At 55.1% G+C, this 25,097-nt stretch overlaps 1 protein-coding gene across 1 annotated transcript; it reads left to right on the top strand.

The window, feature by feature from the left end:
- Window positions 1-4,979: 4,979 nt before the first annotated feature.
- Window positions 4,980-22,995, top strand: PLLP (plasmolipin). Its single transcript, XM_069456505.1, has 4 exons — window positions 4,980-5,186; window positions 19,057-19,230; window positions 20,961-21,083; window positions 22,187-22,995. Exons 1-4 carry the CDS (start codon window positions 5,052-5,054, stop codon window positions 22,301-22,303), a joined length of 549 nt encoding a protein of 182 aa, XP_069312606.1. The 5' UTR covers window positions 4,980-5,051; the 3' UTR covers window positions 22,304-22,995.
- Window positions 22,996-25,097: the final 2,102 nt, after the last annotated feature.

Below are 25,097 nucleotides of genomic sequence, written 5' to 3'. Positions count from 1 at the left end.
TCAGTCCAGTGGTTCTGCTAATAGAAAGTCTTATACATGTGTACAAAGATGTGTAAATAAGAATGCTTATATAATATTACTTCTAGGAAGGAATTACTGGAAACCACTTATGTGTCTACCAGTGGGAGGAATGGGCAAAGAGAAAGAATTATGGAACAGCCACTGCGTGGAATGTTACATGGCATAAGAAAGGATGAGGCTGTCTCCATGTACTATCCTGGAAAATTTCCAAGCATAAGTGCAAAAAGCCATGTTTCAATATATATGGTACAATCCCACTTTTTGATAAACTAATAAAAAGTTTAAAAATTACACACAAAGCAAACCTATATTTCCACATATATGTATGTTAGTGAAAAAAAAAAAAAAGAAAAGAAGAGATCTGGTAGGATCCACCAAACTCTTAGCAGTGGTTAACTAGAGGAGAGGGTGCAGGTTTGGAGATGTACGTGTGATGTACAATGAAATAAATCAATGAATTGTACAATTATAAAGAAATAAAAACTAACCAGGAAATGGGGAGATAGAGGTCAAAGGATACAAAGTAGCAAATGTGTAGGATGAACAGGTCAAAAGATCTAATGTACAACGTGAGGACTTTAGTGAATATCCGTAGATGGTATTCAGGATTTTCGCTGAATGACTAGACCATACATAGCTGCTCCTGCCACAGAGGGAAAAATGGGTAGGTCTGTGAGATGATGGATACGTTCATTTTTTCACCATAGTAACCATTTTACTATATATGTATCTTATAACATATTCTATGCCTTAAATATATATACACAATAAAATGTATTTTTTTAAAAAGTTAACCAACCCCACAGCACCAGGTATAGGGCCAGCTGGAAAAGTGCTCAGTCAATATTTGCTGATTGTGATCAGCGACTTCGCAGAGTTGGCTTCCGGAAGCTGTTGGATGAACGCCATAGAAACTTTTCTGTGAATTTCTTTCTTTCTTTCTTTTTTTTTGTTTTTGAGACAGGATCTTGCTCTGTCACCTAGGCTGGAGTGCAGTGGCGCTATCATAGCTCACTGCAGCCTCTAACTCCTGGGTTCAAGCAATCCTCCCGCCTCAGCCTCCTGAGTAGCTGGGACTACAGGTGCACCACCACACTTGCCTAATTTGTTTTTGGTAGAGACAGGGTCTCGCTGTGTTGCCCAGGCTGGTATTGAACTCCTGGGCTCCAGCGATCCTCCTGCCTCGACCTCCCAATGTGATGGGGTTACCAGTATGAGCCACACCTGGCCTGTGAATTTCTTAAAATTGCAAATCAAATGGTCTAACTATCTTTCAATGGCCTGTTTTTTTAATAATAAAAACCACTCCATTCCCAAGGGTTTCAGACTAGGTGATCTGGTCCCTGGCTGCCTCTTGAAACTCATCTCTCCATCATCCCTCCCAGCTCTTAGCCTTCTGTACTTCCTGAAAGACCTCTAAGTCTTTCCTGCCTCAGGGCCTTTGCACAGATGGCGGTGTTCCCTGCCTGGAATGTTCTTCGCTGGTATGATGATTATTCATCCTTCAGGTCTCTGCTTACATGTTTAGACTTTCCCTGACCCGATTACCTCAGTGACAACCCCCAGCCCTCAGAATTATTCTGTCCCGTGGCATCCTGGTCTTTTTCTGTGGTGACACTGTCACAGTTGGCAATGCTCTACTTCTCCGTGGGTCCATTTAGACTCCCTGAGGGCGGGGCTGCTCATAGCTGTCTCCAGGGAGTGGCGCACCCAAGGTCCACACTAAAAATATGCACGGTGCCTGAATCGCCACTTGCTCTCCAGCGTGTCCTCGTTGCACCGGAAGGCAGGGCAGGCCCAGCACACAGTAGGGACTTGGTCAGAGTAGGGGGCCTTTGGAGGACTGAGGAGAACCGAGACGTGCGCTGCAGGTATTTTATTTCACGTGGCGATGGTGGCTCAGACCTTGTGGGATGGAGACCGGTTCTGGCAGGGGACGGGCTTTCTCAGCCCAGTTTGGGTCTCTGTCGCCCCCCAGTCCAAGAATTCAGGGCTCCCGTGGCGCCAGGGGACACTCTGGGTGGGCAGCTGGTTCCAGTCTGGGGACAGGTTCCTTCCCACTTTTTCTGACCGGGGGCGAGTGAAGTTGGTTTGGAAGAAAATGTCAAAGTGAAAAACAGTGCAGTGATTCAGAGTTGCTCGCTGCCATTTGAAAGGAATGAAAGTAGGATTAACCAAAAAAACAAAATCCAAACCAAAACCAAAACAAAAACACCCTACTGTTTTAGAATCTGCCTCAGAAACAATCATCTTACTGTTTTCTATGCCATAAAAAAAAAAAAATGAAGGGCTCACCCGAGCTTTGTTCTGCCACTTGGACTGGTCTGCAGAAAGGCTGGTTTCTGGGTGACAATTTTTTAACTACGGAGAAGGAGAAGCACGTCTCATTTCCAGAGAACCTAGGTAGTGTGTGTGTGTGTGGGGGGGGGGGGGGACGCAAAGGTCCCAGGTGCCTGGAGGGAAAGGGGCTGAACGTCCAGTTGAGTAAGTAAAGGGTTAAGTCAGCATCAACCAATGATGTTTTCAAAGTGTCACAGGCCTTAAAATGTTAACCCCTCCCCATCATTGTGGTCGGCTACATAACAGCCACCCAAAGATATATCAGATCCTAATCCTTAGAACCTGCATATTAAATTTTACTTTATAAAGTAAAAGAGTCTTTGCAGAGTAAATTAACTGATTAAATTAAGATTGCTAATTTGGGGAGATTATCCCGGAGTATCTGAGTTGGGCCTTAACCCAATCACAAGTGAGGGAGGGGGAGCTTTTATGCACACAGAAGAGGAGGAGGCAATCAGACCTCCAAGGCAGAGATAGGAGTGAGGAGGTCACACATCAAGGAATGCCAGCAGCCAGGACCAGACACTGGAAGAGCAGGGACAGATTCTCCCCTAGAGCCTGAAGAGGGAACGTGGCCCCAAGGACACCTTGATTTTGGCCCTTCCCATGTTCTGGGAGATTTTGGCTCAGTGAAACTGACTTCAGACTTTTGGCCTCCAAAACTGTCGGAGAATAAATTTCTGTTGTTTTAAGCCACCAACTTCGTGGTAACTAATACAATGATCTACATAGCCCTGTGTGATCTGGCCCCCGCCCACCTGTCCAATCTCACACTCGCTCACTCACTCGGCTCCAGCCCCACCAGGGACCGTCTTCTGTTCTTCAAACTCTCTAGCTTGGTCCAGCCTCAGGGCCTTTGCGCTTACTCAGTTCTTCTTCCAGATCTTCCCAAGGCTAGCCCCTACTCATGATTCAGATCTCTGCGTAAATGTCACCTCCTCGACCACCCTATCTAAAAATCACCTTCTGGTCACTCTCTGTCACATCCCCCTGTTTTATTTTAGTCTCAGAATTTGTTGCTATCTGAAATTATTCTTCTTCCCTGGTTTATGACTTGTTATCCCCACTAGAAAATGGGATCCAACGAATGAAATTCTGTCGCTTGGCAACAAGAATGAACCCAGAGGGCATTGTGTTAAGTGGAATAAGCCAGGCGCAGAAGGACCAATGCCACATGATCTCACCCATATGTGGAATCTAAAGACATTGATTTCACAGAAGTAGGGGGTAGAACAGTGGCGAAAGGGGGCAGGGGGAGGCGGTGAGGGGAGAGGTTGGCAACAGGTGCAAAGTTACAGTTTGATAGGAGGAAAATTTCTGGTGTTCCATTGTACAGTAGGGTGACTATGGTCAACAATAGTGTATATTTCAAAATACAGGAGCTAGAAGAGAGAATTTTTAATGTTTTCAACACAAAGAAATGATAAATGTATGAGGTGATGGATATGCTAAATACCTCGACTGGATTATTACACAATGTACACGTGTCAAAAACATCACACTGTACCCCATAAATATGTACAATGATAACATATCAATTAAAAAAAGAGAGAGTGGAATTCAAGAAAGCCTTGTCTAGTTTGTATCCTGCCGTATCCCCAGGGCCTGACACGTAGTAGGTGCTCAGCGAACACTGGTTGATGAATAAATGAATGAACTATCTGTGCAAATTTCTATGCCCCAAGGTGTGTGTGCGCGCGCACACACGAGAGTTTCAGGGTGTAAGGGGAGCAATGAAATTGTTGTTTTATTTTTATTTTATTTCAGAATCTTAGGGCGGTACAGATGTTTAGGTTACGCACACTGCCTTTGCCCCGGAGCAATGAAATTGTAACCTTGACGTCACCTCCCACCTTCTGGGCGGCCGTCCCCCGTCTCTGCGTGCCAGCCGCTTTCCTTGTGATATTCCCCGAGTTCCCCACACCAGCTCGGTGAGATCCCTTCCTCTCTGTGACAGACGAGGGAACTGAAGCTCAGCTACCTTCGAAGTTATGTGCACTACGTTCAGAAGCGAAACCTGCATCGATAGTCATAAAATGACACCCCCTCCCGGCGCTCCCGCGCGCCCACCTACGCAGACCCTCCCTCCTCCGCGCCGGGTCTCCGGGGACTGCGTAGGCGTCGCCGCGCAGGGATGCCGATCCGGCTTTACGGAGAGACGTCCAGAGAGGCGCAGCGGCTCGGCCAGGGGAACACAGCGCCCTAGGAACATCTGGGAGAGGGGTCCCCTCGGCGAGCCACCGCCAGTTGTCCCGAGGCGCGGCAGCTCGCAGCCGGGAGGGCGCGGAGGAGCTGTCGCAGCCTCCGGGAGTCGGGGTTGGGGGGGACTCCCAGCAGGCGGCTTTCCCCGGGGGTGACACGCGCGCCTGTCTAGGCTGGTTCTGGCGGAGCCACCGCGCTGACCCAGGTCTCAGTTTTCTGGCCTGTGAAGCGGACACGGCTGCGAACGAGCTGGTCGCGGCAGGACCCGCCGGGGGCGAGCAAAGGGTTAAGGGGGCGGGTTCGCGCGGGGGCGGGCCCGGGCTCCGGCCGCACCTGGCGGCCCCTGGCTCCCCGCCCCGACGCCCAGCGCAGCGCCGGGAGCCGCAGCGGGAGCGGGAGCCCCGGGGACCGCGGCGCGGGAGCCGGCACCCACCGCTGGAGGGGCGGCGGCGGCGGCCGGAGCAACGTCGGGAGGCGAGCGGATCGCCATGGCCGAGTTCCCGTCCAAAGTGAGCACGCGGACCAGCAGCCCCGCGCAGGGCGCGGGCGCCTCCGTCTCGGCGCTGCGCCCGGACCTGGGCTTCGTGCGCTCCAGCCTCGGCGCGCTCATGCTGCTGCAGCTGGTGAGCGCGCGCGGGCCCGCGGGGCTGGGGTGGGGGCTCCCGGCCGCGCCAGGAGGGGCTGGGGGCCGCCCGGGCTGCGTCTCTTCTTCGCGGCCCTACACTCCCTACCCTGGCTCAGAGGCGCACCGACGCGCCGGGCCTACCCCGAGGGCGCTCCCTGCAGCCCCCTCGGCGCGAGACGCCCCCGTGGCCGTCCTTGCGAGCCCACACACATGCACCCGTCTGCAGAGTGCCTGCTCCCCAACGCCCCGTCGCCAGCCCTCCAAGGTGGTCGCCAGCGGCCACCAAAAGAAGCGCCCACCTGAGTCGCAGTCGCTGCACAGAACTCGGTCATCCCCATCCTCCTCCCCATCGCCCCCTCCCTCTCAACCCCTCTGCCAGGACTATGCCCCCAGCCCTCCCGGGAACCCACTCCGGGGCAAAGTCCCTCCCGGCCCAACTTGTGCCGAGCTCCCAGCGGCTCCGCGTGGCTGCACCCAGAACACTCGTGGTCTCATCGAGAGGGCACGTCCGTTCGCCCGACGCGTCCACTTTGGCATGGCCCCCTGGGCTCCCGCGCGGAGCCAGGCTCTTCTGGTTTCCTCTGGGTGACTCGCCGGGTTCCAGCCGGTTTGGCCTGCCCCACGGGGCCGCGATATCGCGCCCTGCGCTGGCGGAAGGGATTTGTGCGGAACCGGAGGCAAAGCTCCTACCCCTCCCGGACCCGCGTGCGGACCCCAGTTCAGGCGAACCGATGGGACCGGCCCCTGCCCCGCGCCGATCACAGGCCTGGGTATTCGCTTTCTCCCCGTTGTGCCCTCTTGGGAGGGTCTGGACGCTGGGTGCCTGCTCCTGTGGTCCTGTGGGAGGCCTTCCCGCCAGCAGGGGACCATTTCCAGAGCAGTGGGGTGGAACTGGACGCGGGTCAGGGTCCATTTTCCTTTGCAATCCAGCGGGTGGGCTTATCCCGCCGTCAGGCTGCCAGGCGCGGGGAGGAAAGCAGAGTGGTTACACCGGTGACAAACCCTGGGCTGAGATCAAGTCTGCCTTCTCCGACCTCCCCAGGTGTGGGCCCACCTCCACCTGGGTCCCTGCTATCTCTATTTCCGGATTTCTCAGCTCTCCCTTTTGGGCCTCCTCCCCAACCCCAGCCCCTGAATCTCCTGCAGAATGAAGATTCTTGGACCCACTCCCAGGGAAAATGTGGAATTGGATTTGAATCGGGAAGTGAAGCCAGAAATCTACAATTTTAATCCCTCCCAGAGTTTTTGTTTTTGGGAGGGAGATTCTATCTTCCAGGGGTAGAGGGTGGGTTCCCGGACTCTTTTAAATCTGCGGATGGGCAGAGCCACTGACCCCAGGGCTGCAGGAGTGCCGGGCTCTGGGCTGGTCCTGAGGGCCACAGCCATGAGCAGCTTCCCGGGTGCCCAGGGCAGAGCCAGGCAGCTTGGGAGATGTGGTGTGAACCGGCAGAGGAGAGGAAGACCGGTTCCATGACCAGGAAAGCTTCCTGGAGGAGGTGGCTTTTGAGCTGCGACTTCATTGAAATCTGAGGCAGGGAAAGGGTGTTCCAAGGCAGGACGCAGTGTGAGCCCAGACCTGGTGGCAGGAAAGCTGAAGGAGGGTTGGGGGGAGTAGCGGACAGGTTGGGGAAGCCGGAGGTGAAGCGCTTGTTTCTGGTGCGGCCAGCAGCGGAGGGCCTTGTATACCTCTGCCAGCTATAGGGACGTGGTTCTGTTGGTGGCATTAGGAGCTTTTGGAACAGCCGAGGGATCTCACTGGGCAGAGGATGACTGGCATAGCTTATTTGTTTGATATATACAAATCCATCGGTGGGAAGTGGTTTAAATAAGTCATGAAGCTGCATGAATGCCCTGTGGCATGTGTTTGGCACCTGTCTTTCCTTCTTGCCTTACCTCCTCCTGGGATTGGGGTGGCTGCACAGTTCCCACTTTGCAGGTGAATAAACAGAGAGCAAATGCCTCTCGTGCCATTAGATCACAGTGGTCCATGGGTGGCATCGAGGGTGCGGTGGATGCAGAGAGCCTTGAGTTCAAATTCTGGCTCTGCGCATTTCTGGCTCTGCGCATTTCTGGCTGCGTGGTCTTGGGGAGATTCCCTAATTGCCCTGAGCCTCAGTTCCTTGTCTGTAACAGGACGATGGTGGGATGATGAGGAACGTGGCAGGTGATGCCTGCAAAGGCTTAGCATAGTGTCTGTTGGAATGAGGGCAGTTAGGAGTCATGGGATCACAGGAGCCAAGGGCTCTTTGCAAGCTTAAGAGAGCCCTCAGCCGTGTCTTCAACATGAACTTGCATACTTCTATGGACAGGGAGCTCAGTACCTCTCCAGGCTGCCTGTTCCATCCCTGGGCACTTGGGAGAATTAGAAAGTTCTTCCTTATGGTGATCCTGGTTCTGTCTCCAGCCCCAGCAGGCAGGCCAACACCTCTCCAGGTGGAGGGCAGGGCGAGGCTTGAAAGTCACCTGCATCCTCCAGGAAGGGGCTGCCTAGACGAGATTGTTGGAGTCTGAGAGGTACGAGGAGGGGTTGGGAGTGCAGCACTGGAGACCCCTGAGGCTCTCCTTGGCGCTGATGTTTGTGGGTGGTTCGGTCTCTGTAGTCCGGCATTCCAGGCCCCGCGTGCTCCCCATCTTCCTCCCACCCCCCTGCCCTGCGCAGAGCAATACATGCCTTGTCTGGTTAGTTCCCTCCACACTTCCCACTCATCGCAGTGGGGAGGGTGTTGAGTGTTTGGGAATTAATTTATAGTCATGGCTGGGCATGGGGCCCATGCATGTAATCTCAGCACTTTCGGAGTCCAAGGTGGAAGGATCACTGGAGGCAGGAGTTCAAGATCAGCCTGGGCAACATAGCGAGACTCTGTCTACAAAAAAAATTAAAAAGCACACCTGTAGTCCCTGCTATTTGGGAGGCCGAGGCAGGAGGATTGCTTGATTCCAGGAGTTCAGGGTTTCAGTGAGCTGTGATTGTGCCACTGCACTCAAGCCTGAGTGACAGTGAGACCCTGTCTCTTAAAAAATTTTTTTAAAGTAAAAATACTGTAATTACAGAATGAGTATATGAATACATTCTCCATACAAAATAAAAACCTGTACAGATAAGACTACAGTTGTCCCTGGATCACCCACCCCTCTCCCTATGGGAACAACTATTTTGGGGTGTTCCAGTCCTTTCTCTGTGCGTTTCTGGAAACATTCGTGGTTTCATTCTGTGTCCTTTGTTCAGCAAGTTGCCTTTCTCACTCGGAAGCATCTGAGATCTCTGAGGCTGGTCTCCCTCCTTTTTAACTGTCCCAGGGGACCCTGTAGTGTCCCTGCAGCCCCAGCTCATTTAGCTGTTTTTCTGTTGGTGGAATTGTTCTGTTCTTTGAAAAATTTTTTTTTTTTTTTTTTTTTGAGACAGAGTCTCACTCTGTTGCCCAGGCTAGAGTGAGTGCCGTGGCGTCAGCCTAGCTCACAGCAACCTCAAACTCCTGAGCTCAAGGGATCCTCCTGTCTCAGCCTCCCGAGTAGCTGGGACTACAGGCATGCACCACCATGCCCGGCTAATTTTTTCTATATATATATTTTAGCTTTCCATGTAATTTCTTTCTATTTTTTTTAGTAGAGATGGGGTCTCGCTCTTGCTCAGGCTGGTCTTGAACTCCTGAGCTCAAAGGATCCGCCCACCTCGGCCTCCCAGAGTGCTAGGATTACAGGCGTGAGCCACCACGCCCGGCCGAAAAAATTATATAGACACAGTGCAAAACATTCAAATGGCACAGAGGGTGATCATGAAAATGTAGTGTCCTCCCTGACTAATCCCTGTGTGCCCCGGGCAATCACCATGGCCTGCATATCATTCCAGGGTGAGTCTGTGCGTATTCTTCCACCGGACCCCTATCCTCACTTAAAAAGCTACAGATGGGAGCACTCCGTGCAGGTGCCAGGCCACGCTTTCCCCCGCGGCAACACACCAGGGATGTTCTATGTCAATGCCCAGTGCGCCGTGTGTATCTTCATTTTTTTCACACATTTATCCACTTAATTTCTTTAATAGGTAATATATTTACAACGCTCAAGAATAAGATAGAGTGGGAAAGAATACAGTGAAAAATCTCTGTCTCCTTTTGGTTAGAGTTGACTCTTTCATGCTTACTTTTCTGTGTACCATTTTAAGACTTTCTGTAAGGAGATCCAGGCAAATGTGGTTACAGATTCTTACCTCTCCCCGCTTTACCCGAGAGCTATAGTCTGGCCACACCCTTTTGCACTTTTCCTTTTTCACTTAAAAAAATGTATCTTGGGGGTCCTTTTGTTTCAGTGTGTGGAGCACGATGGCTTCGTTTTCTATGGCTTCTGTCCCAGTCCATTGTGCAGCTATGGTGTGATTTGTGCGGTCAGTCCCTTTGTTGACAGACACATTGGATTTTCCATTCTTTTGCTGTCACAGCCCCTGCTGCAAAGGATGATGTCACACATGCCACTGAGTGCATCTGCGTGATACATTTCCAGAAGTGGAGCTGCTGGGTGGGAGGGTGTGTGCTTTTGGGATATTTTTTTTTTTTTTTTTTGACACAGAGTCTCACTCTGTCACCTGGGCTAGAGTGAGTGCTGTGGCGTCGGCCTAGCTCACAGCAACCTCAAACTCCTGAGCTCAAGCGATCCTCCTGTCTCAGCCTCCCGAGTAGCTGGGACTACACCCGAGAGCCACTATGCTCGGCTAATTTTTGGTTTCTATTTTTAGTTGACTAGCTAATTTTTTTTCTATTTTTAGTAGAAACGGGGCGGGGGAGGCAGTCTCGCTCTTGCTCAGGCTGGTCTCGAACTCCTGACCTCAAGCGATCCTCCCACCTCGGCCTCCCAGAGTGCTAGGGTTACAGGCCTAAGCCACCGCGCCCGGCCTGCTTTTGGGATTTTGGCAGAGGTTGCCAAATGCCCTCCAGAGAGGTCATGCCCCTCCGTCCTTGGCGGGAGCCTCCTGGCAGGTGCGTGTTCCCACAGCCGCCCCCCACCCCCGCCCCACAACGTGGGCATTTAACGCACTCCTGGATGTGCTCCAATCTGATAGGCCAGAGTGATAGGTCCGTGCAGGAGTAGTGTCATTTCTTCTATGAATGAGGTTGATCTTTTAAAAATGTTTAGGAATCATTTGTATTTCCTTGTCTGTATTCTTTGCCCTTTCTACTGAATTGTTGGTCTTCATCTCATTAATTGCTAGGAGCTCTGGGAAATCTGCAAATATTTTTCCTTAATTTTTTTTTTAAAGTAAAGGAGAGCTTCAGAACCCAGGAGACAACTGTGTCTGTCTAGAATGTATTAACGTTGTTACATATTTGTTGCACTTAATTTTATAGTTAGCTTCTCTTGTGATAGATAATGCAGGTTTCCCACTTACTAGTGATTTAAAAGTTTCGTTTTAAAATTAGCTGATTTGTTTGATATGTACAAGTCCGTCAGTGGGAAGTGGTTTAAATAAGTCATGAAACATTGTGCAGTGGCATGGCCTGAAGCAAAACAGATGCGTCCTTACCCCTTAAAGAAAGCAATAAAGCAGTTCCGTATGTAAAGATCGACGGTCTCCAGGCTATATATTTAAGTGAAGAAAGCAAGGTGCAAAACTGTGTAGGATGTTACCATTTGTGTAGAAGAAATACACACAGATACAAGACATGTCGATCTGAAATACGTGTGTATGTCTGTTAGAAGTCTCTGGAGAGACACATTAAAAAAAATACTCATGGTTGCCCCTGGAGAAGAAATTCAGTATCAGGGAAGGAGGGCGACAAGCTGAATACGCTGTTTGGTTACTTACCATGTCATATATAGTACATATTTCAAAAATAAAATAACGTTAAAAAGCTTTCAAGTAAATGAAAACACTGAGTAAAAAAATAGTACAGGTAGTCTGTGGATATGGCAGAAGCAGTGAAGGGGGTGTTTGAATGCTGCCTCGGGCCCAGAGAGGGAAAGGCACTTTCCCAGCATCACACAGCAGTGAGCACTAGCCTTGAGTTGGGTGCTACTGGCGAGTGACCTTGAGTGATTTTCCCAGCCATCCCTAGGTGGAAAGAGGACATGCACACCAGGGACGGATGGGCTGAAGTCTCCGAGGCTGTTACTGTTTCTGTCATCCTGGCAGGGGCGGGTGTTGGCCACTCCTTGTCAGCTGGGGAGTTGCTCCTGGCAGAATTCAGTGAGAACCAGGACCCCGATTTCCCACTCATAGATTGGGGGAGCCACAAGGAGTGTGGTCACCCTGGTCTCCATGGAGATTGAGGACCCAGGGTGGTGGCAGTGGTTGGGACTGTTTCTCTTGGGCAGCTCGGTGACCCCAGCCTGATTCTGATAGAACCTGGGCCCAGGCCCTTTGCTGTTGACCTGGGTTGTCCCCTCCTGTTTGCCCAAGGAGGAGAGGCCAGGGTGGCACCTCAGGACCTCACAGGGAGGCCAGGGCTGAAGGTCACCCAGGACCCAGAGTACGGGCTGCTGGGGAGCAGACCTGTGCCTGCTCTGGGATGCTCAGCTTTAGTCTGGGGGTGGGGACGGTGCCCTGTGTGAGGGAAGCAGGATGGGACACCGGCCCCGCCATGAAGTTGGGACGCTCGAGGCTTGCTCAGGTCACCGGCACATTGGGGCCAGGTCGGGACTCGAACCAGCGTCTCAGGAAGGAGGTCTAGGGAGTGAGGAAGACCCTCAGCTCAGCCCATCCCCACCCGCATTCCCCAGCAGGCAGAGGCCAGGCCTGTGTGTTCTCGTATGTTCCCGACGGCCGGCTCTTCCTCTGGAAGGCCGATGGGGGATCAGGACCTGCCGGAGGTGGCAGCCCCCTCGCTTGGCCTGCTGAGAACACGAGCCTCCCGTTAGCCCGGCTGCCCTCGGCCGAGCTCTGCCCTGCCCCTCTCTGCTCTGGCCTGATGCTCCCTTCAGACAAGGTGGTCTCCAAGGGAGTGTCCTGGGAATTGGTGACAGGGGCAGGAGAGTCTGGGCCACGGAATTGTCCAGGTCCCATCTATTACCATACAAGAGCCTGGGCCAGGTCCAGATCTTCTAAGAGCCTCAGTTTCCCTCATCTGTGAAATGGGCCAAGTGCTTCCCTTGACAAAGTTGGCCCCAGAGGAAGGCAGGCCCTGGGAGTGAAGCCCTGGCGGGTGGGTAGGGGCCAGGGGTGGGGGGGAGATGAAGGCCAGGACTCCACCTGGGGCTTTACAAGGGGGTCAGGCCTTCTTGGGGGTGCTCTGTGTGGCTGGGGGAAACCCCCAAGGGAAGGAGGCGGGTGGGCCGGCAGGTGAGCTCTGAGTTTCTGGGACCCCACTGGGGAGGCTGCTGTTCGCTCTGGACGCCCAAGGGGCCCCCACTGCCTCACACAGCTGGGCTGCCTGTGGAGGGACCTGCTTGGTCCGGCCCCAGGGGACAGAACGGGACCTGGGGTGGGATTAAGTAGGACGGAGTTTGAGTTCACGCTGGGAAGGTTTTTCTAAACCCTGAACAGAGAAGTCAAAGCAACAAGGAGGTGGCGGCAGGGTGGCTGACACGCGAGTGATGCAGGGGCTGGGGCGCCTTGCCAGGGGGCCCGGGGTAGGGGTGCGGAAACCCCTCCCACCTCTGGGATTGGAGTGCTCTGTTCTGAGATTCTGGGCTTGGGACTAGGGGGTGACGTGCTGAAGGCTGCGTTTGGGAAGCCTTGGAGGTGGCCCAGGCCCTGAGCCCATGGTCTTCCAGTGTCACCTTCGTGCCCTGGCCCTGAGGAGCAGGGCCCGAGCTGGGGGCTGGGTGCGGGCGGGGACCCTGCATGCCAGGCTCCCCCCGCGTTCCCAGGGCCTAGAACGGCGCCTGGCACAGAGCAGGCCCTGGGAGAGTCTGTTCCATGACCTAATGACTCGATTTGGTAACTCACACGCCCGTTTTCTGATAACAGGGGAGGCTTAGCGCTGTTAAATACTGTCCGGGCTGGGCTCCGTGTGGGTTGGGGCTGGGTTCTGAGGCTGCTGTCGCCTCCCTGGGGAGCCGGGGCGTGATGACTCCGGGGTCCTCGAGTGCTCAGCATACCGCGGGAATTCCAAGGTGCCTTCCTCGAAGCCCTCCCTCTCGCACGGGGCGGGGGTGGTGTGGCCAGCCCAGGCGCCTGGAGCCTCTGTCCCCTGCCCCTTTGTCTCGTGGGACACAATGGGTGGCTTTTTGTCCCCATAAAGTCCCTTTCACTGTAGGGAGAAGGGCCAGGACGGGGGTGGGGCTGGGCCTGGCCAAGTTCTGAGTGTCCTCAAGCTGCCCAGATGTGTCCCTAGTGAGGGGAACCCCGGCCCTGGGCCTCGGTGTCCCGGACGGAGCGGTGGGGGCTGTGGAGGGATTTGCTGCCTCGGCCCCCAGCAGTCGGGTGGCCCCTACCCTCACGTTGTTTTTAAAACATTCGGTTTAGTTGCCCACATTTAAAACGCTGAAGATTTCCACCTAAAAATCCAGACTTTTAGTGTCTCTTAAAAAATTAGCAGCTCTGGCCACCCCAGGCCTGTGTCCCCACCAGCACCAGTGGGTGCTGTCCTGCTCCAGAGACGCCACCTGGCCCAGCGTGGTCATTTCTGTGACCTGCCAGCCCTGGAGGCTGCGAGCGTGAGACCCTAGTGTCACCCTCCAGGCTCCGTTCCAGGTGCTTCCCCTGCGCACGGCCCCGTCGCTCCGGGATTTGTTCCCCAACTCCCAGACTGCCTAACAGCCCTCATGACCGCTGGGGCTTTCAACTTCCTTTCACATCATTTCACCCGCACAGCACGTCTTGAGGTGACCAGGACAGGCGTCCCCCCACGCCCCAACTCCTTTATGTGTCAGATGAGGAAACAGGCCAGAAAGGTTGGGTGACTCTCTCAAGGCCACACAGTGCGTCTGCAAAGCTCTGACCCGCCCAGGAAGTGAGGGGGACTAAAAGGAGAGTGGGGTGACCATCCTGGGGCGAGAGAGGCGTTAGCAGCGCTTGCGGGGTTGGCAGGGTTCCTCCCAACACGGGGGAGAGGGCGCCGGCCGCCTGTGTCGAGTGCTGGGCCTCTGGCTGCGGGGAACGGCAGGGAACAGTGGGGTGAGCCTCCCTGCTCCCGGGGGACAGGCTGAGGTGTACAGGGGCAAAGGGGGCTGCCCGAGAACCCTCGGCCTGAGAGGAGCTGGGAGAGTGCAGCTCCGGGAGGTTCCTAGGGCCGGCCCTGGCATCGGGCCCTTATCTGTGCCAGGTGCTTGAGTTTAGAGACCGTCATCCTCTCACTGTCACACCCCCAAGGAGCTACACACACTGCCACTATCGCAGGAAACTGGGCACAGGAGCTGACTGGAAAACCCACATTCTTAGCCCCTCAGAGCGCTGATGACGCTGGAACGCGTTGAATGTTAGGCCTGTGTTGGGTGCTGGCCTGAGTACCTTGCCTACTTTGCTTTATTTACATCTCAAAACCACTCTCTGAGGTAGGCACCTTTCGAAGATGAAGGCGCTGAGGCACAGAGAGGTTAAGCAACTTACCTGAGGTCACACAGCTAGTAAGTTGGCAGGGCCCGAGCTTGAACCCAAGGAGCTGATAGGCCGACCTTCCATCAGGACTGGTGCCAACATCACACAGCTAAATAAGATCATGACACCCATGCACAGATTCAAAGAGTAGCTAAGATAAATGTATACAGCAGTCCTAGGGCTGCTGTAACTAAGTACCAGAAACTGGGTGGCTTAAAGTGACAGGAAGGTACTGTCTCACGGCTCCAGAGGCCAGAGGTCTGGGATCCAGGTGTTGGCAGGTTGGTGCGTTCTGAGGGAGAACCTGTCCCCCGTCACTCTCTGAGCTGGTGCGGGGCGCGCCGGGCTCTACCTGTCTCCACGTGTGTTCTCCCGTGTGGGTCTCTGTGTCACGTTTTCTCTTATAAGGACGTCACTCATTGGCTGGAGAGCCCCCCAACTCCTGCACGACCTCATCTTGACAGCATCAGCGAGGACCCTGTGTCCAGATAAGGGCACTGGGGATTAGGACTTAAACACCTCAAGGCGCAACAAAAGATAAGAGGAAACATCTCCCCAGAGTCACTGAAGGACACCCAGCAGGAAGCTGGCCTGTCTGGCTGTCACAGTGGGCAGGGCCTGCTGGAGCGAGGAATGCCTCGTGGTCGGCGTTCGTGACGAGTCTGTCCTCTCTGTCCTGCAGGTGGTTTTAACAAAAACATCTCTGTTGCCCAGTTGTTGAGAAATTCTTTGGAGATGCAAAAGTCTTGTGAATGTGTGCTTTTTGACGTTGTGGTCCTCGTTTAAGAATGATCCAAGTTCTTCTGGTTTTCAGGAAAAAAAAAAGTACCCTTGAGGTTTCCAGACAGTTCTCTTTGTTTATCTGTAGTGCCTGCCCAGGGGTTGCAGGGCCTCGGAGGAGAGGATGAGGTTTGGCTGTGCGTGTGTGTAAGAGAGACACACGGAGGTACGTGTAGACGCCTGCTGAGAACCGTGGGGTCGGGTGGACACGTGGGCAGGAGAGACCCACAGGGGGGCCCAGGGGGAGAGACAGAGTTCTGCCCTCTCCCAGATACCCACACGGCTCCCTCCCATCCCCTCTCCCACCTCCCTGGGTCTGGGATCACATGTCACCTGGCCAGCGAGATCTTTCTTGGCCCCTATCTAAAATTGCAGCAGTCACCCTGCTACCCCTGCCCCTCGCCCCCTTCTCAGCAGGTGCTTGTTGGATGTGAGCCCAGAGAGCTGCACACAGGGGCCTGTGCTGCGGACAGAGGGGGTCTGGGCTGTCGGATGAGCCTTCTGGGCAGAGGGGCCTGGGCAAGGCCCTGGGGGGTGGTGGCAGAGTCAGGGGCTTCTGTGTCACCCTCTGCCCCCAGCTGCCTACTACCGTCCCAGCTGAACGGTGGGGTAAACCCCACTGTAAGGCACAAGTCCTGTGGCCCCCTGGGTCCTGCCTGGGAGGGTGTGGCGTGCCCTGCAGCTCCTGGCAGGGCCACCCAGACCAGTGAAGGGGTCAGCGAATGTGAGGGTGCCCTGTCCTGAGCAGGGTCTCTCTGGGGGCCTAGGCTGGGGGCTCAGGGACCAGGAGAAACCAGTCAGTCTGGTTCCAATGCTGGAGTGGACCTTCCTTGTTCTAGGGCAGAAGCCAAGGCGCCGCCTGGGCATGGAGCCAGCAGCACTGCGGGAAGGAACACTAGAAATTCCCACCGCTTATCCACCGGCTTCATCTGGAGGCCGCAGTTGCCGATCTGGAAACCAGGGGCGGGGCTGGAGCACGGGGCAGGGACAGCGGGGGAGGGCATGGGTGCCGCCCCAGCCTGGCCCTCGGAGCCAGCTGACCTGCCCTTGTTGTTACACATCACAGAATAATTCGTAGTCGCACTAAGTAACCCACTTGTCATGGGTTCCCGGGAAGGACAGATCTGGGTTCCGATCCTGTGCTGCCCTTTGGCCCCGGTGACCGAGGGCGTCTCCTTCTGAGCTTCTGTTGGGAATAGTCCGGACCCCTGGGGGTCTGGTGAAGGCAGGGTCGGTGACTCACGCCTGGAGCACTGCGGGAGGGCGTCAGGTGGCTGTTGTGACCGAGGCTGTAATAATACAGATGATTGTCAGGTGTACGTTGGCGTAAACCTGAATTGGTCTTTTCTTGATTTTCGGTTCACTGCATTTTCCAGCGTCTTTTCGGACAGTTGGCACCAGGCCACGCGATGGCCCTGGAGGCCCGTAAGGAATTTGCTTTAAATGAAAGAATAGAATTGGCCTTGGTCTGTCCAGTTCTCACCTGGAGAAGGTGCCGGGCGTGCTGCTCCCGGAGTGTTTGTTCCCCTGCAGAACCCTGGCCGCACCCGGCTCTGGGGCCCGAGGCCTCCCTGGCTCGTCTGTTTCCAGGTGTGGGGATCTGTCCTGAAACATCCTGCCCCGGCCCAGCTTGGTGTATGCCTGCAGGTGGGGTCCGGCCACTGTCCCCGCGTCCTCACCTGCCCTGCCCTCACCCAGCCTGCTGGCGGAGGTTGGCCGAGAGCACAGATGGGCAGCGGAGGCTGGCCGGGTGCTGTGTGGGGCGGGGACCCCTGGGAACTTGCCCTGGAGAGAAGGACGCCTTCCCTGGGTCTGCCACCCGGGCCTGAGCCCCGCTTCCCTAGGCGGGAGGAGGCAAGGCCAGGAGCAGGTCACGGGCTGACATGCCTAGCAAGCGTGCAGGCCGGGTTTCTGACCCCGCGCCGCGGCTGGAGAAGTGGGATCGCGAGTGCCTGAGCACGTATTTGTGGAGCAGGTGCCAGCTGCCAGGCACTGCAGATCCAGCCACAGGCAAAGCACAGGATGCCTCGTGGGGCTGCGTTCCAGTGCATGGACTTCACTTGCGTCACCCAGTGCAGCCCCACAGGGAGGGGAAGGTGCTCGCCCACCCAGCCCTTGACTCCCCCGCCCAGCGTCCCACCTACACTTCCCCAGTGGGCCGCGCCCTTCCCGATTCAGACCCCCGGGGAGGGGCAGGAAGAGGAGGCAGGAGGGCTGTCAGAGGGCTGTAGGCCATTCCTGTCCTGGCCCCAGGGCAGTGTGTAGGGGACCCGTGCAGAAGCTTCCCTTCTGGTCCTTGGGGGGAGAGGGCGCTGCTTCGGGTTGGGGTGCCTGGCAGGTGCCCGGCTCTGGCTGTGCTCTGGGGCCCTGCAGTGGCCCCGCAGCTGGTTCGAGCGGCCAGGGGGACTTTCTGTCTCCAAAGCCCAGCAGCAGAGGTGGGTCTTGCTCCTGGGCTGTTTCTGTGATCCCACTGACTTGTCCCTGAGCTGGTGGCACATGCCTGGATGCTGGCCAGGGGAAGAAGAGGGACACCTCCGTGTGCCTTGATCAGCAATGGAGCGTTCTCCAGAGCCCCAGGGTAGGGGCTGTCCCTCAGTGGCGGGGGGGGGGGGGGGGGGGGATTCCAGGGAAAGCACACGTGCAGAAGGGAGGACCCCAGACTCTGGAGCACTCAGCCAGCAAGGAAGAGGGCAGGAAGGCTAGAGAGGCCCAGCACAGCCACACGAGAGGTGCCACTTTGGGGCCTCCCTGAGTCCCAGGCCCTGCCGAGTTCCCTCAGACGGCCCCACGAGGGGGGGCGAGTCACCTGCCCGTGTGGATTCCCTGGGGCCACGAGGGCCGGTGCTTGCGCAGTCCAGCCGGGCCTTGGCCTCTTCTGGAATAACAGAAGCAAAAGCAGACACTTCCGTTGTGCCCATTTCTGTACGTGAACTCCTGGTCCTTAAAGCAGCTCCACTCTGCTGGGATGCTGGGGCCCATCCTGCCACGTGGGAATGGCGTGACAGACAGGTCCCTTGACTTCTTTGAGGCCCAGTTTCACCTGTAGGATGGTAACATCCACAGAGCAGGGCAGTTGGAAGAGCCAGAGATGTGGGGTAGGAGAGGCAGAGGGCAGGGCGTCAGGCGGGAGGTCCCCCCTCGGCCCTTGTGACGTTCTCTGCTGGGCCTAGGTGGGAGGAGAAGCCACTGATCTCCCACCTCTGGGACTGTGACCAGCCCTCAAGGATGTGACAGTGACTTGATCTTCCTTTCAGCAGCTTTTACTGGGCCCCTGGCAGGGCCCAGGTCCTGTACTGGGCGTCAGGGGGCAGCGGTGACACAGATGGCTGCTCCCCTGCCCTCGGAGAGCTCACGGCGTGGGGAAGGAAGCAGAATGACAGTCCTGGGTGGTGGGAGCCTGGGGGGCCGTGTGAACACGGAAGAGCATTCTGGAACACAGACTGGAGGAGTGGGGAAGGTGTCTTGGAGCAGCTGACGTCTCAGCGAGAGCAGAAAGAGCAGTATGAGTTACCAAGCCAGGGCCCCGGCACAGGGGTATACAGCAGGGGCCAAATCAGTATTTCTGGACTAAATGAGAAATGAGGCCAAGGCTCTGGCAGACTCTGCCCTGTCTCGCCCCCAGGTGCTGGGGCTGCTGGTGTGGGCCCTGATCGCCGACACCCCACACTACGTGTACCCGGCCTACGGCTGGGTGATGTTCGTCGCTGTCTTCCTCTGGCTGGTGACAATCATCTTCTTCGTCCTCTACCTGTTTCAGCTGCACATGAAGCTGTACATGGTGCCCTGGCCGCTGGTGGTGAGTCTGGGTGGGGACATAGGGTGGCTCAGGCTGACCCCTGCAAGTGGCCGTCCCTAATGAGAAGTGGCAAGGTGGGGCTGGGGAGGCTGGCGTCCCCCCTGACCACAGCTGGCCCACAGAGCCCGGGTGCGGGGAGGGTTGATGGTTCAGGTGTCTGGTTTTTCTGAGCACCATGAGCCAAGAAGGACACAGGCGTGGCTGTGTCCCGGGAAGGGGGCAGAAGCCGGGGGGCTGCTGAATGGATGCACAAGGGGTCGCTTGGAATCTCAAAAACATTTTTCCTTTTTGTGGGTGGTCAGAATTTGAGCCTGTGTTGTGTGGGCTTGTCCTCTGTGGCTGGAGGCTGGAGTGAGCTGCCAGGAGTCACCCAGGCCCTCGGGCACCCAGCTGCCTGCAGGGTGAGGCCCCGTGACCAGGGGAGAGGCTGCGTCCCAGGTTTGCCCAGGACGCGGGGCTGAGAGCGGACGTAGGAAGTACCCGGCCAGACACAGAAAGCTGCTGGTTTTTTCTCCCTCTGACCCGGAAAGCCCCCGCAGCTGGGGCCTGAGGCTTTCAGCGAGCAGAGAGGCGAGAGAGGCACATGACTGTAAAACAGGCAAGGCTGGGACTAGGCGTCATTGTTTGCAATTCAATGACTTTTTAAACTGAGGAAACGTGAGTCATCCTCAAGACAGAATGGGTTTGTTAGATCTCCGCGTCACTGGCAGGTGCCAGGCAGTGTTTGCAGGGGTCGCTGGGCTCTCAGGGAAGATTTTTTTTTTTTTTTTAGACAGAGTCTTGCTCTGTCGCCACGGCACGGGCGTCATCACAGCTCACTGCAACCTCAAACTCCTGGGCTCAAGCGATCCTCCTGCCTCAGCCTCTTGAGTAGCTGGGAATACAGGCACGAGCCACCACCATGCCTGGCTAATTTTTTCTATTTTTGGTAGAGACGGGGTCTCGCTCTTGCTCAGGCTGGTCTGGAACTCCTGACCCTGAGTGATCCTCCCGCCTTGATCTCCCAGAGTGCTAGGATTACAGGTGTGAGCCACCGCACCTGGCCCAAAATCTGATTTTAAAATGTTAATTTTTAAAAAGCATATGGGACAAACTGAATGTTTAAGGGCCACCAGTTTGAAGACTGTTACCAGACCCAAGTTGTGGAACATGGGATCGGGGCCTGGTGGTCAGCCGAGGGCCCCTTCCTGCCAGTCTGGCTCAGTGTCCAGCTGGGGATGTCTGGGTCCTCCGCTGTCCAGACCATGGCATTCGCTCGTGCCTTGAGCTTCAGGTGTGGCCAAAAGGGAGACATAGATTCCTCCCGCTGGGCACAGAGCAGGGTGTGAGACCCCGCCCTAGGAGCAGCCACAGAGCCAAGCCCTGCTGTGTAGTGGGGAGCCTGGGCTTGCCCCGAGCCACACTTGGGGTGGCCCATGTTTCTTTAGCTGGTACACAGAGATGGGTCACGGATTGGCCTTCTGCTGCGGGGAACGGGTTTGCCTCATGGGACTCGACCCTGGCCCTGACCTAGCACTGTGGGCCGTCCCATCACTTCCCCTCCCACTCTCGGCCTTAGGTACGGGGGACTGCTACCTTTTGAGGTCCTTTTGGCGGGAAAGACCCACGTGTCCGCACCCCCATCCTCTGGCCCCTAAAGGGCTGTGCCAGGGGGACCCAGGAGGCTCCAGCTCAGTCTCCTCACATCTTAAGGCTTTTCTCCCCCCACTTCCCACCCTGACCTCCGGCAGTTAATGATCTTTAATGTTGGCGCCACCGTCCTCTACATCACGGCCTTCATCACCTGCTCCGCGGCAGTCGAGCTGACGTCCCTGAAGGGCACGCGACCTTACAACCAGCGTGCGGCCGCCTCGGTGAGTCCGCTTCCTGGCCCAGCAGCCTGCAGGGGAGGTGGGCCACCCCGGGGTCCCGGCCCGGAACTCGCTCGGCTCCCTGGCTCTAGACCAGGCACCTGCCGCCTCCTGAGCAGCCATCACCGAACTCTCAGAGCGTCTCGGGGGGCCAGGCTGCTTGCGGGGCCTCCATAATTCACAGTAAAACCTTGAGGAACCCAAATGCTTGGGGCACCGTGTGTGGTGGCCAATGGAAGTTTCAGGTCAGCTGTTGAACTTTGTCATAGATCAGTTCTGCCATGCTGATTTAGGGCCACATGCCCCTTTGGAGAATCTATTAAAAACTAGGGACCCTCCCCCTTTGACGAGTGCACATGCAGAAACATATTGGTTTAAACCATTTGGGGACAGTCACAGGCTCTTCCGTGAAGCCCGACTCCAGACACATGTCAGGTGGCCAGTGGTGCCGCGGTCTCCTCCACACCTGCCACGCGTCACTCCGAGGCCTTGCACCCCTTTCCTCCAGGATCCTGTGACCCCCAGTGAGGAAGAGGAAGGGAGTACCATCTCTCCTGACAGACGAGGAAACTTGGGCGGAGAGAGGTTTAGTAACAGGCTCGTCATGGCCAAGTCCATCCAGGCGAGGGCAGGGTCTAGACCAGCCGTTGGGTTTCCTTCCTCTTCCCGACGGAGAGTGGTTTTGAAGTTAGTAGTTCAGTCACAGCGACAGAGACGTGAAGCTTCTGAGTATGGCCGTAGGTACGCGTATAGAGGTATGGACTGGTTCCAGAGAATTCCTAGGGTGGCCTTTGAATGTTGTCTTTTTAAAACCGAATCCCTGCAGGGCGTCCCCTCAGTCACTCATCAGTGCCCTTCCCACGGTCTGACGCACCTTGCCGGTGTGGTTTGCTTCCCGTTAGACGGTCACGCTGGCTTCTCCAGAAGCTGGTGCTCGTCATCCCCACGACAGGCAGCTGTCACGTGCACACGGCTAACAGTGACTTAACGTCTGGTTCACCGAGGGGGCTGTCACTCAGGGTGTCACGGGTGCTCTTGGCACTGTCACCCTCTTGCTCCCAGTCCTCGGTCAGACGCCTCAGCCGTGCCCTTCTCTCCTGTTTCAGTTCTTTGCGTGTCTAGTGATGATCGCCTACGGCGTGAGCGCTTTCTTCAGTTTCCAAGCCTGGCGAGGAGTAGGCAGCAACGCGGCCACCAGTCAGATGGCTGGCGGCTACGCCTAAACCACCGGGCCGTGGCCCGCCCTGGGGCTGAAGCCGTTGCCGGGTCACAGTGCAGGGTCACCGTGCAAGCCCGAGGCCGGGGAGCCCCGCGTGGAGTCGGCCCGGCAGGGACTATATTCTCCCCTCCGCTCGTCAGACTCAAGCTCTCACAGCGCTCCTAAGGAAACAGGCCCAACTGGCACACGGATGGGCCGCCAAGGGGCCAACGCCTGAGACCTCGTCCCCATCCCCCTTATTCAGTGGAAGGTGACGGGGGATCCGGGGCCACTGTCTCTGCCTTGTCTTTAGAGGACTTCAGCATGCGCGGCTGGGGCCCGCCCTTCTCAGCAGCACTAAATGCCCTAACAAAGACTGCAGCCCCGCAGCCCCTGACCTGCCGTAGCGTAAGCCTAACCGGCAGCACGTAGCATCTTAGTCTTTGTTCCAGAAGAGCTCTGCAAGCTGCGAAACCATTCCAGTTCCTTAAAACGCAGCTCCAACCCGAACCTGCCCGAGCCACGTCGCTCGTCACTCGTAGGAAGAGGGCTAGGATTTCTGACAGCGCGGTCTCCCTTCCCTGCATTGCAGACGTGCCGGTTAAAGCAAACAGGTGCAAGTGACTTCTCAATGATGAAACGCCCATCCGGGTCTCCTTCCCTTCCTCAGCCCGTCTTTCTAACACTCCCTTTGGGAAAAGCTAACAGCCACGCCGACTGCTGCCCTGCCACTGCTGATTAGGCTCATGGGACATGGAGGAGGGAGGGAATCAAGACCTTGCCGGGTAAGTTGTCATGTGCTGGTAGTGACTTTGTTGTTTGTTTTTCTTTTTTTACAAAAATAAAGATGGAAGAACTTACTTGGAAAAGTTGTTGGGGAATCACAGTTGTAGGTGATTCTAAACTTGAGGGAGCTGCAGGCCGACTCACTAAAGGTTCCGGAATGTCTAGTACAGGGCAGTTCAGGTTCTGGGTCACTGAGTGCCACAGGCTAATCATGGGCCACCCACACTTCCTGCGGGCTTCGTCTGGGACAGTCCTGCTCTGTGCCGTGTGTCCTGGTGTAAACACATTGGCATTGCCTTGTGTTCTCCAGTGTTCCAGTCTAACAATAACTTAGTCACCCCTGCTTTGGGCATAAGATTTCAATAATGTCACAAGTTTGTGACCTCAGGTCACATGATCAAGGTGGCTGGCCACGCTAGATGCCCAGAGCCCGCAGTGACAGCGGACAGGAAAGCATCCGAGCCGGCTGGGCTCATTCTTCCACCAACACAGAGTGAAAGTCTCCGAACACTAAGCCAAAGGCTTATCTAGGCAACCTCTGTCCTTTTTAAAAAAGTGGGAACCATTAAAATGCAATGAGGTACAGTTGCAGACGGCTGCTTTTACTAAGCAAGGGGGGACTAGGTCAGGTGCCCATGTCCCGGTCAGCCTGGGCCAGCCCAGTTTATGCTGTTGTCTTGGTGTGAGTATTGACAGCATCCCCTTTTACTCTCAAGTGTTTCAGAGTTTGAATAATACGTTATAGTCATTCCAGGATTAAGATATAGAAGAGTTTAGTTTTAAGGAAGAGGGACCTATGTTGGGGTACAAAAGAAACAATCCTAGCAGGTTAGAGAGCCCACCCCAGTTACCAGGTCTCCGATGCCCTAAAACACAGCTGACTTTAGGGGGGACATTAGCATGCCCAGTCAGTCCTTAGACTCTGCAGTTTGGGGGACTATTGCTTCCCGTGGGGGAGGGGTCCTAAGCAATAGGAGCGCGGGGCTGGGGCAGAAGGTTGGGCTTTCTCAGCCCAGGCCAGGCAGGAGTCCATCGAAGGTGGCACATGACATCTCAGTCCAAGGGTCTGTGTGGTCGGAGACACAGATTGCTAGGTGATGTTAGAAGACATCAGAAAGCCTACTTACAATATTAAGCTTGCTTTTTTTTTTTTTAATGAGTAGAAATTTGCCTTTCTTTTTGCTATATTTTCATCACTTAACCTCTGGACTTGTCCACTTGCCCTTTCTCAACCAGGCAGGCTGCTCAACAGGTCTTACCAAGTGCCTCCAACATGGCAGGCCTGTGGTGGACCACCCCATTTGTAAGAAGAGCAGGAGGAGAAAGCAAGCCCAGAAGAGGTGGCATTTTAAAAAGCTGGCTCTGAGAATGGTTTTAAAGGACCAAAGCAGGCTGGCTTGAGTGCAGTGGTGTTTACAACAGCCAGCTGCAGATTTCTCTGTTCCTTCTCCACTCCCACTGCTTCACTTGACTAGCCTTAAAAAAAGTGGGGGGGGGGGGGTAAAGCAAGAATACCCTGATGGTGGTGGCTATATTGCAGAAAGGGAATGACTCATCTAGAATGTTGTGCTTGCAAAACACCTCAAATTTTACTCATGGTACAAAAGTATTTAATAAGCAATACATCAGTACAGAAAAACACACAGTTTATAGCTCATACTTTAAAACCACAGTACCCAGCGTAAAGTCAGTACAGATTCTTATTTTTACTTTAAAAAAAAAAAAAAATCAAGGGTACACATTGGAATTGAACTACTATGTTTTTTCTTCTTTCTAAAGATGTGATATACATGTTTTCTGATACGTAATATTCTACCAAACATTGCATTAAACCAAAGCAGACAGATGACCAGCAAAGCTGTTTACTACCTGCTACTCATGCTGAGCTAGACCAGTGGAACACCATCTCGGTGGGAGAGATTTTGACAGGAAGAAATTAGAAGTCCCTACCTACCCCAACAGAAAACCTAACAAACTGGTTTATGCAGAAAGGATTTTCGGCAAACGTGCACAAAGACATTTAACATGCTATT

The sequence above is a fragment of the Eulemur rufifrons genome, chromosome 23 (genome assembly GCF_041146395.1).
Source record: "Eulemur rufifrons isolate Redbay chromosome 23, OSU_ERuf_1, whole genome shotgun sequence".
In the NCBI taxonomy this organism is placed as follows: domain Eukaryota; kingdom Metazoa; phylum Chordata; class Mammalia; order Primates; family Lemuridae; genus Eulemur; species Eulemur rufifrons.
This window is presented reverse-complemented; position numbering and strand designations above follow the sequence as displayed.

Excerpts from the sequence above, each read along its gene's own strand:
- PLLP (XM_069456505.1), top strand. The coding sequence starts at position 5,052 with ATGGCCGAGTTCCCGTCCAAAGTGAGCACGCGGACCAGCAGCCCCGCG. Across the intron at positions 19,231-20,960 it reads TGGTGCCCTGGCCGCTGGTG|TTAATGATCTTTAATGTTGG; the intron begins GTGAGTCTGGGT and ends GACCTCCGGCAG. Across the intron at positions 21,084-22,186 it reads ACCAGCGTGCGGCCGCCTCG|TTCTTTGCGTGTCTAGTGAT; the intron begins GTGAGTCCGCTT and ends CTCCTGTTTCAG.